The sequence below is a fragment of the Gymnoscopelus braueri genome (genome assembly GCF_963280865.1).
Source record: "Gymnoscopelus braueri genome assembly, chromosome: 11".
Classification (NCBI taxonomy): Eukaryota; Metazoa; Chordata; class Actinopteri; order Myctophiformes; family Myctophidae; genus Gymnoscopelus; species Gymnoscopelus braueri.
The window spans coordinates 13,973,923-13,985,445 of record NC_137613.1 but is presented as its reverse complement, the minus strand read 5'-3'; the positions used below and the strand labels follow the sequence as shown (position 1 = coordinate 13,985,445).

The 11,523-nt window shown below is 45.3% G+C and overlaps 1 protein-coding gene across 1 annotated transcript in view; it reads left to right on the top strand.

The window, feature by feature from the left end:
• Positions 1 to 1,131: 1,131 nt before the first annotated feature.
• The window catches only part of matn1 (matrilin 1), a gene marked incomplete at its 3' end in the record, with an annotated part of 11,194 nt that continues 802 nt past the window's right edge, over positions 1,132 to 11,523 (top strand). The window contains exons 1-9 of the mRNA XM_080442515.1: positions 1,132 to 1,427; positions 3,356 to 3,540; positions 4,266 to 4,430; positions 6,142 to 6,364; positions 8,255 to 8,377; positions 9,072 to 9,244; positions 9,884 to 10,115; positions 10,875 to 11,027; positions 11,413 to 11,511. Of these exons, the coding sequence (XP_080298641.1) occupies positions 1,310 to 1,427; positions 3,356 to 3,540; positions 4,266 to 4,430; positions 6,142 to 6,364; positions 8,255 to 8,377; positions 9,072 to 9,244; positions 9,884 to 10,115; positions 10,875 to 11,027; positions 11,413 to 11,511 (1,471 nt within the window). The 5' untranslated portion in view covers positions 1,132 to 1,309. The remainder of the gene's footprint in view (positions 1,428 to 3,355; positions 3,541 to 4,265; positions 4,431 to 6,141; positions 6,365 to 8,254; positions 8,378 to 9,071; positions 9,245 to 9,883; positions 10,116 to 10,874; positions 11,028 to 11,412; positions 11,512 to 11,523) is intronic.

Genomic DNA, 11,523 nt, shown 5'->3' with positions numbered 1-11,523 from the left:
AATTCATCAACTTAGCATAAAAGATTAACACAATTATACATGACAATGAGTTATAATGAGACGCTTTTGACTTACGTATCTCAAAACATTGACTTATACAGTATCTCTCAAAAATAATGACTTGAACAAATTAGCTAATGAATCTGCCATTATGTTGAAATACTGTCATTATTTTTTAGATACTAAGTCATAATTTTAAGTACGGTATACTAAGTCATATACAAACTCATTATTTTTATAAAGCTTCTCATTATAATGACTTGCAAGATATTAAATGTTTTGACAGAAATGGCCAAATACTGTTACTGTATATGGAAATGGACTTCCATAAGGGATGGAGAAGAGGAGAGGAGCAATGAAATAGTGGCAAAGTCACCAAAATATTAAACAAACCGTTGCGCTGTGGCTGTGTGTGACACATGAAAGTCACTGAAGTCAAGACGTCGGGCATTGCGAGAACACACGTGCACAGGAAATGCACTGCGAAATGCACCCTTATTACACACACACACACACACACACACACACACACACACACACACACACACACACACACACACACACACACGCATACCTCAACGCACAGCGCAACAGGACACACACTGTATGCTGTGTACGGGCGGCTGTGCTTTGACTTCCGCCCCGTAAATGTGTGTTTGCTATACGAGGGAACACGGGGAGAAAAGAGGAATTCATGTTGGTGTTTATTTGAGCTTTAGCCAAATCCAACCTGGGGCGGTTTGCTGGCCCGCACGCCGCACCCCTGCCCCAAACCCCAGGCGCTCCTGAGACCCCCAGCCGCACGCACACACTCACACACACACATGCACAAACATGCACACACGAACACACTAGGTAGACACAGTGCGCACACGCGACACAAACTTATTACTACTTTTATATACACACACATGCATGTATACCTGTCCATCCAACCCATATCAAGGTGTGTTTGTCTTTCCCTGCCCACCGTTTTAAGGTCCTCCCAAAGCAGGTATTTCCCCCATTTGGACCCACATAAACCACATACACACATACACACACACACACACACACACATACTGGAGCTATAGAGGGGGTAGAGGGGGGGGGGCCTGTGTGTGTGAAGCACTTGCATTGATAACCTGGAGCTCAGAGAGACTCAGTCTCACTTGGTGTCCGTCCCCCCTGCCCGGCACTCTATTGGCCCCCGCTCTCTCTCTGGCCCTCTCTGCACTGTATAGTTAGGACTAGTCGCTAGTACTGTAGCACTCGGACCCTCTTCCCCTTCATCGCCCGCTCTGCTGTCCTCCCTCTTGTCTCCGTCGCCATGATGATGCCCACCCCGCGGTCGTTGTTCCTCCTGCTGCTCGGCCTCATGGGAGCTGCCCAGGCCGCTGCCCCCATCCCCGCCACCGCCATGGACCTCCGCACGGCCGCCGCCATGGGTAAGAAGAAAAATGATGACCTTTTAACCTCTTAAAATAAGCCTGTCCTTTTAGCCATAACACTAACACTTGGCCTGGACTCCCTAGCCTGTTGCTATGTATGTTGCATTTGATGTATTACCTCGTGTTTACCTTGCTTTACTGTAAGTCGCTCTGGATTAAGAGCGTCTGCAAAATGCCTAAAAAACTGACTAATGAATGGAATATGGTTCCCCCAATACTCCTCGTCTGTATAAGCCTTCATTGCTAATCCTGACTCCTCGACCTTTAAGATAACAAGACACGTTTTTTGGAGGGAAATGAGCCCTCAGTGTGTAGACAGACAAGAGAAATTATTCAATGTCCACAAACAGACTATATAAATTCAAACAGGTGAATGGCACTGGCACTGGAAGGATATGCTTGCTATAGTGAGAGAGACACACCAGAGATTAGATTCTTGGAATGTATGACCATCCCTCCAGAATGAATTCAGACTTGTTCATATGGTGTGTATATGAGCTGTGTGTTGTTGGGCTGAACTGGGAATCAGAGGAACCAGGGTTGGAAACATAGTGGCAACTTAAAGTAGCCAAAAAAACGGAATAACTCAAGTTCTGCATCTATAGCTTGGGACGTTTCACGGGAGGCGGCTGTTTGAAGGAATGCCTTTCTGAGGTTGAATTGGCTCTCCTTCAGGTTAATTCCACGGTTTCCACCACAGATTTCTTTCTGTTTTGCTACAGTGAATGACAGCAGTGTCAGTAAAAAAGCCCCAGTACAGTAACACAGTGTGTGGCTTGTGTGGTTCTAACCAACAACCGAGGCTGTCTTCAGAGGTGTGGATAATTTGGACGATTGAGGTGGACTGGAGTGCGTGTGTGTGTGTGTGTGTGTGTGCGAGCGCGCATGTGTGGGAGAGTGTGTGTTGTTTGCGTTGTGTACTCCTGCATTAGTGTATAGGTAGGAGGTGGGGGGGGGAGTGTGGCATGAGGGAGGGAGAGAGGTGAAGGGAGAGAAGGGAGATTGGTGAGGTTTCACAGACACGGGGAGTTTAGGCGCCGTGCGCAGATGAAAATGAATGTACCTTTCAGTCTATTTAATGCTCCGTGCGACTGTCAGGGGCTCACTTTTGTGTGAGTTAGACACTGTACTGTACTGTATGGCTACTGACTGCCACTCACACACAAACAGAACTGCTGCCTTAGAGCCTGGGTCTGTTTGGCTGAAATAAATGAATCCCATTCATCATCGTGCTGCTAGGTATTTATCACCATTGTAGTATAGCATTTATTATTGTCACCAACTCAACATTGTACCTTTTAACTGAGACTTACTCTAAGAAAAAACAACAACAACGATTCATACATCTGAAATCGCTGACCTCCCCAGGGCTCCTGTCTGGTCTCTCCCTGTCATCCATCCTTCTTTTTTATTATGGCCTGCTCTCTCTCTCTCTCTCTCTCTCTCTCTCTGCCTCTCTCCATCTCTCCCTCATCTCGCCTGTTATGTTGCCTTTCTCCTCCATCCTGTTTTCTAATTTATTTTTTCTTCCGTCCCCGCCTCCTTTTCCATCCCCATACATCACACTTGACTCCATCCTATGTGTGTGTGTGTGTGTGTGTGTGTGTGTGTGTGTGTGTGTGTGTGTGTGTGTGTGTGTGTGTGTGTGTGTGTGTGTTTGTGCGGACCTCCTTTTTCCTCCCAACAGCCGCCTTTCTCCCCATGCCCCTCCTCCCCCTCCCTCCCTCCCTCCCTCCCCCTTTTCCACTAACAGCTTTCATCCTGGCATCTTTCCCCCCAAAAAAACATTTCTGCAAACATCGATTTTTTTACAAACATAAAGACGCCTTTCATTTGGGCATATGCAAATGATATTGCAAAGTTAATCTCTGCTTTCTGCCCCCCCATCCATTTCCTCCTCCTCTTCCTCCTTCTCCGCACGCCAGCGGCCGGCCTGTGCAACACGCGACCCACAGACCTGGTGTTCATCGTGGACAGCAGCCGCAGCGTTCGCCCCGCCGAGTTCGAGCAGGTCAAGGTCTTCCTGGCCAACGTCATCGAGGGCCTGGACGTCGGGCCCAGCGCCACCCGAGTGGGCGTGGTCAACTACGCCAGCCGCGTGAAGAATGAGGTACACTAGTACTACTCACACACCCTGTGTGTCAAAGAATTGATTTCAAAATACTGTACTGTTGGTCTACAAAGCTTTGAATGGTTGAGAGGGACAAAATACATTTCTGATATCATGAACCATCCAGATCTCTCAGGTCATCTGGGAAAGGTCTGCTTCCTGTCCCTAAAACCACAAATGAACGTGGGGAAGCAGCATTTAGTTTTTATGCACCACATACCTGGAACAAACTCCCAGAAAACTGTGTTTTTCTTTTGAAACACAACTAAAGACCTTTGTGTTTGCCGCTGCCTTTCTTTTTAAAACTTTATTTTTTTATCCCACGATTTTTGTAACCCATTTTTTTCACCCAGTGCTGCCAATTGCGTAAGCTGTAATCCCGGGTGCTACTCTCCCTCTACCAGCCTAGGGAGAGCCGCTGCCTTTCATTTAGTTGCTTTTCTTTTTTCTTTTTCTTTCTCTTCTGCACTGTAACTGTATCTGTTATTTTTCTAATTGTTTTGTTTTATGCATCCTAATGTCATTGTATAATTGTGTTTCCTTTGCTTGATGTTTTGTGTAAAGCACATTAAATTGTCTTGCCTTGCCATTAGTCGAACACGCTGGCCATCCTTCCTTCCGGCGCTTCATTGCCACTGACATTTATAGGATGGATATTGTTTGGATGGTCGGGGTCGGCCCCGGGCTAATGGAGCCTCTCTCTCTCCTCTCTGCTCAATGACAAGGTGTCCCTGAAAACCTTCAAGACCAAGGCGGCCCTGGTGAAGGCTGTGACCAAGATCGAGCCCCTATCCACCGGAACCATGACCGGCCTGTCCATCCAGTTCGCCATGAACGTGGCCTTCAGCGAAGCCGAGGGCGCTCGCGTCAAGTCGCCTGAGATTAACAAGGTCACACACACACACATACACAAACACACACACACACACACGCACGCACGCACACATGCACGCACGCACGCACGCACGCACACGCGCGCACACACACACACACACACACACACACACGCACACGCACACGCACGCGTATACGTATAGACGAATCCACAGACGCGCTGCCTGTAGGCAGCCATAGCTGCGGTGTCAACGCTCCGCACCGCGACACCGCAGCAATGGCCGCCTACAGGCAGCTACAGGCAGCGCGTCTGTGGATTCGTCTATTATACTACATATTGTGGCTAACGGGTGGAAACCTTGTACGGTATGTCCAAAACAGTTACTTTTCAGGAAATGGAACAAAGGACCTGTAATCCAGTCACAGTGGACACAATGTAGTTAGTATCGTATTTTATATTCACACACTCTTGTTAAAGGGATAGTTCACCCCCAAAATGACTTTTTTCCTATCGATTAGTCACCCCGTGGAGACTTGAATTCATGGATATTGTTTTGTTTTTGTCACATTCCTAAGCCAATAATTTGATGACCAGCAGCAGTTCCGGTAGGAGACACAAAGAGTCTCCTTTGTGACTCCTACCTGAACCGCTGCCTACCAAATTATTGGCTTAGGAATGCGACAAAAAAAATACAATATCCGTGACTAATCGATAGAAAAAACTATATATTTTTTTGTGTGAACTATCCCTTTTTTCATAATGGTTATAAAACCCACAGACAGACTTAAAAGGATCCCTGAAAAATAAGCCTTGTGCTAATACATACAATAATACATACAATACAATATTTTTTAAATGTCAAAATGATAAACACCTTAAATATTTAATTTATTTTAGAACTAGTTCATCTTTTACTCAAGGAGGACAACGCCTGTTGCAAATCGATGATGCCATTTGTCCATGTGTGTGGTTCAGCCCTATGGAATGTACCTGCTAATAAAAACGTATTTAAAATATTGTTTTGATGCTCATATTAACCGTAGGAAGTATTACGTTGGTTTTCAGTTAGCTATGCATTCCATACATTCCATATAGGGCTGGACGGACCACACACATGGACAAATGACATCATCAACTTGTGATTGGGCGTTGTCCCCCTTGAGTAAAAGATGAACTATTTCTAAAATAAATAAAATATTTGTTTTTAATTTTAGATTTTAGTTAATAGAGATCAATTATTATGTATTACGGCAAATAAGGCTTATTAGCCAGGGATCTTTTTAACCACTTTCTACCTGGTGTCTCTAGTTTGGGCATGTCATGGTTAAATAGCATATTTACAAGCTCACAACAACATGCGACGTGTTGTGAGCTTGTAGATCTGCCTATTTTCAATACTTTTGTACGACACTGAACAACGTATAAAATAGGGCATTCATTTATGAAAGAAATTCAATGTTTTTGCCCGACAGCGATGATATACAGTATATTTTCTCTGTCAGGTGGAAACCTCATATATCCAAAACAGTTCAATTTCGGGATTCATATAAATAAATTGCAAAGGTAGCAGATCTACAAGTTTCCAGCTTGCAGATCTGCTACTTTTGATGTTTTTGTGTGACGCTGCAGTATGATCAAGTACGGCGTTAATTTATGAAAAACACAAACTGAATATGCAGATAAGAGGTTTCCACCCGACAGCGACGATTAAATGACAAACACACATCCCCATGTTGTCTCACTTTGTGTTTACTTCTGCCCTTCAGGTCGTCATCGTGGTGACGGACGGCCGTCCCCAGGACAACGTGAAGGACATCGCCCAGAAGGCGCGCGACTCGGGCATCGAGATCTTCGCCGTCGGCGTGGGCCGCGTGGACATTAACACCCTGAAGCAGATCGCCAGCGAGCCCCTGGACGACCACGTGGACTACGTGGAGAGCTACAGCGTCATCGAGAAGCTCACCAAGAAGTTCCAGGAGGCCTTCTGTGGTAAGATAGGAGGAGACAGACAGACGAAGGGGCGTCACGGAGGACGGCCTCTCACTCCTTTCAGGGCGTTTCGCCTCTGGCTGTGCGTGGTTTTTGAGGTTAGGTTTGGGCATAGTTTCCTGTGAGGTTATGGTTAGGGTCACGGTTATAGGTTTAGGCATAGTTTCCTGTGAGGTTATGGTTAGGGTTACGGTTAGGGATAGGCACATTAGGGGCGGCCCCTTTTTGCTAACACACCCTTGGAAAGAGGGAGCACCTAACTGCATCAGGAGAGACAGGGAGAGAGATGGCAGTCGTTTTTTTACAGTCTGTAGTTAAACTGACATCAAGGCGTCACTCTTGATTGGGTGTGCAACAGTTAATCGAACTAATGGATTGATTTGATTATAAAACATCATCGATAATTTAATAAAGTAATTAATCGATTGATCGTCATCAAAAGCAAAAACTTTCAAAAATAGTGAAAATATATTATCTACAATCTCACAATGCGTTGATGCTACTATGTGTTGTAAGCTTGTAGGTCGGCTATTTTCACTATTTTGACACCATTGAGAGATGAGGTATAAAATAGGTCTTACATGGTTCATATATTAAACAAAGTATATGTTTTTTCAATGTGCTTCTCAATTATTTGATTAATCTGAGAAGTATTTGATTGAATATTCGCTAAGGAAATAATCAAGTGTTTTTCAACCCTACTCTTGACAAACAATAGTCTACACTACAGTACACAATAGGCCGGTGGCTAATAAGGAGAGATGAGGTAGACAGAGGGACAAATGAAGATGAGAGAGGTGGGAGACTAAAGGGATAACGGGAGGAGAATCTACGACAATCGTACCCACACCTTCATATTCCAAATGGAAGGAGCTGATCTCCCGGAGATTCCCCTGTATTGAGAGGGTAAGGTTCAGGGTATCCTGCTGTCTCGCTCCAAAATCTTGCCACCTAACCCTCTGTCCTCCACTGTTCCTCACAACTAAGACATCACCCACGTCATCCGCCCACTTCTCACAGTGAATGAGGACATTAGGGAAGAGGAGCAGCGTTTTGGAATGATATACGTCCCTGTGGCTCAGTTTGCTCCCTAACGGAGTGAGGGACGAGACTGAGCTATCTGTAATTACTGCCCCATTAGTGCAAGTCATTAATCCTCTGATTAGTAGTAATGCCCCGAGGTGCCACCGGGCTGCAGCCGTTTTGACTGCTGTCACTCACTTGGTATAGCAGCAGCCAATCCCGCGCTGTAGCCACTCCCACACCGTGGGCAGAGCTGCATGCCCCGCAAAGGGTCGGATTGTCATTGGACGAGCCTTGTACCCTTTGTAACATTTGCGGAACGGCCAATCGCAACTTGCCGGGTTATGAGGCTACTCCAATCATTCTTACCGCTGTGTGTTTTAAAGATCCACTGCAGTCATGCATGTAAAATAGCGTTGTTGTCGGGCAGAACAACCTCTTATTTCCATATTCTAGCTTTTTTGTGTTTTTCAAAAGTAGCACATCTAAAGGCTCAAAACGCGGTGCGAAGCGGCACGTTTTGAGCCTGTCGATCTGCTACTTTTGAAATTTGAATCCTGAAAAGTACCAGTTTTGGACATATGAGGTTTCCGATGACGATCTGTAATTATGTACTAAATATCTATTCCAGTCAATTGAATCACACGATTTTCAGTAGATGTCGGTGGATCATTAAAATGTGTACAAAAGGACATATGGTAGATTTCCCCTGTTTTCACAAAACTGACATAGTCGTAAATCACTCTCTTCCACCTAACCCCCCCAACCCCCCCCCCCCCCCCGACCCCTCTGTGTGTGTGTGTGTATGTAAACACGCACATGTTTGCCACTGTGCGTGTGTGTGTATCCTCTGCATGCACACCACAGTGTCAGACTTGTGCGTCACTGGAGACCATGACTGTGAGCAGGTATGCATCAGCAGCCCCGGATCGTTCAAGTGTGCCTGCAAAGACGGCTTTACCCTATTGGACGACGGTCGCAGCTGCAGCAGTGAGTGTGTGTTTGTGTGTGTGTGAATGTGTTTAGTGTTGATTTTGACAACAAATTTTGAGATAGTTTCTGTCATAGTCTTTTCAATACAATTCCATTTAATGTTGTCATATTTTAGTCATCTGAAATGTTTTAGTTTTTGTCTAGTTTTAGTCGACTAAATAAATAACTGCGAATAACGTTTTAATTGTGTTTCGAACATTGGAACATAATGAATTAAAATAACATTTCTGTTTGCCTTTTAGGCTTCGTAATCAAAAACTGCACAGGGCAGATATGACAAATAACTTAAGTATACAAAGAAATTACTGACATATTTAATTATTTTAAAACAAATGTTAAAATAGCGGAAATAGCAGATCTACAAGCTTACTGAGTGACGTGTTGTAAGCTTGTAGATCGTGCTATTTCAGCTTTTTTATGTATATTTGAAAATGTATTAAACATTTTCAACATATAAATGATTATGGCGATTATGCAAAATAATTGCGATTAGATGATTATATAATAATTGTGACAGGCCTGTGCATGTGTGCATGTGTCAGAGACAGAGTGAGTGAGAGAATGTATGTATGTATGTATGTATGTATGTACGCTGCTAAGCTGTGAAAGTACAGTCGGATTAACATGCTTTGTGTGTTTTGAATGTGTGTGTGTTGTGTGTGTGCGTGTGTGTGGTGCCAACTGCATCCAGCTTGCAGCAACGCTGCCACAGACGTGGTGTTCCTCATCGACGGCTCTAAGAGCGTGAGGCCGGAGAACTTTGAACTGGTCAAGAAGTGGATCAACCAGATCGTTGACAAGCTGGATGTTTCTGAAGTCAAGGCCCACGTCGGGTTGGTGCAGTACTCCAGCGCTGTCAAACAGGTGTGTGTGTGTGTGTGTGTGTATGACTAGCACCCCCCCTGCCTCCCCCTTACAATCAAGAATCAGGAAGTTTTATTTGTCACTACTCATTCAGGTACAAGAAGTGATATGCAATGTTGCGAGCAGTATCCACATTAAGATAGAGAGAAAAAAGGTGTATAAATGTGCAATGAAGCAAAGGGTATATACATGTGCAATAAGGCATAATGATATAATAATAATCATCTCAAATTTGTATAGCGCTTTTCCCGAAGACGCTTTACATGGAAGGGAAGAGAAAACAACAGAAGATACCATATTAACCAGAATCTGAGGGGGAACCCATTCAGTTTTTGCCTCTGGGGGCAACACCTACTTTTTTGTGTAGAAACAGGAACGCGGTTTGGCTCCTCCCCTTTCATAGTCCACTTCCTCCCGAGTGCTTCTGTGTTTATTCCTACCAACAACAACATTACATGTTTAGGGCAGTGGTGCTGACTTAGTGGTCTTTTAGATTATATTAAACCCTATATTCTTAGTAGACCGGGGTCCACCAGGGCTTTTTACTTGGTCTGATAATTTATTTCTCCCCTCTACACCCTACACAACCTTAATAGGGATGCTAGGATTCACGCGGTTTGTGCACTGCCTCACTTGCAGGAGTTCCCCCTGGGCCGCTACAACAACAAGAAGGACCTCAAGGACGCCGTGAAGAAGATGGCCTACATGGAGAGAGGGACCATGACCGGCCAGGCCCTCAGGTACCTGACCGACAGCAGCTTCAGCGTCGGCGGGGGCGCTCGGCCCGGCGTCGCCAAGGTCGGCATCGTGTTCACCGACGGACGCAGCCAGGACTACATCGGAGACGCCGCCAAGAAGGCCAAGGAGGCCGGTGAGAATTGGATGACTGATGTTCTGAAAGTATAGGTTACAAATGTAACCACGGTTATTTGAGTATTATGAGTATTATGTATCGCATATGGGAGAGCGTGTCCTGGTGAACTTTTAAACTACTCGACTGTTGCTCAGACTGAGAGATACGTGCTCTGTGATACATGCGAGAAGGAAAACTTGAATAACAAGTTTTCCACGGCAGTAGCACAAAGGGGGGGGTACCTTGCTGACGTGGCCTGGTGAGACCTTGAACGAGCCAATAAATATTCTGGAAGTGTATAAGAAAATGCTTCTGTGATCACGCCAGGGGGCGCTCTCCCAAAAGCGAGACATTGAGTGAATAATATGAAAAACAACTTCTGGTTCCAGAGACAGAGAGCAATGATAGTTTTCATTAGAGTTGGTGATGTAATCACAGGTGTGTGTGTGTGTGTGTGTGTGTGTGTGTGTGTGTGTGTGTGTGTGTGTGTGTGTGTGTGTGTGTGTGTGTGTGTGTGTGTGTGTGTGTGTGTGTGTGTGTGTGTGTGTGTGTGTGTGTGTGTGTGTGTGTGTGTGTGTGTGTGTCTGTGCGTGTGTGTGTGCATGTAACCTAAATAAGGGGGTACTGCAGGTGGCAGCTGCCAAATAATTTCTCTGGAAAAAAGCGTCTGCCTAAATGCCCAACATGTAATTTGTTGCGGTAAAAAAAAGCTGTTTAGAGAACAAGCAATCGGCCTAAAGCCAACACCTGTTGTTGTCTGTGTGTTTGCGTCGTCAGGCTTCAAGATGTACGCTGTGGGAGTGGGCAACGCCGTGGAGGATGAGCTGAAGGAGATCGCCTCCGAGCCCACTGCCGAGCATTACTTTTACACCGCCGACTTCAAGGCCATGACCCAGATCGCCAAGAAACTGCAGATCAACATCTGTCAAGGTCAGTATGTCACTCACTGCAAACGACACACACAAGTACACACATCATACTTGCAGCTGCTGCTGCTGCTGCTGCTGTCGTTCTGACAAACAGGACACGTTTCACTGATGATGAATGAAGGCCTGAGGAGCCGAAACGTGTCTGTTTGTCAGACAGACTGCTGCTGCGGTAAATTAAAATCGCTAAGGCTTCTTCTGTGAGTGCGGACTGTTTAACTAAGACTGTGTGAGCCTGCACTGCTGCACATGTCCTTGATTCCTCTGTCAGTAGAGCATGTTTAGCTCGGGGCTATACTTATATTCCTATTAATTTTAATGAACACACATCCACTGCTCTGGACACCTGTCTATCTAAACCTGTGTGCTGCTGCTGTCTCTTCCAACAGAGGAAGACCCCTGTGAATGTGACTCCCTTGTTAAGTTCCAGAAAAAGGTTGAAGAGGCTTTACAGGCACTAACGAAAAAACATATCCTTTTTACAAGAGGTGGAAGTGGCT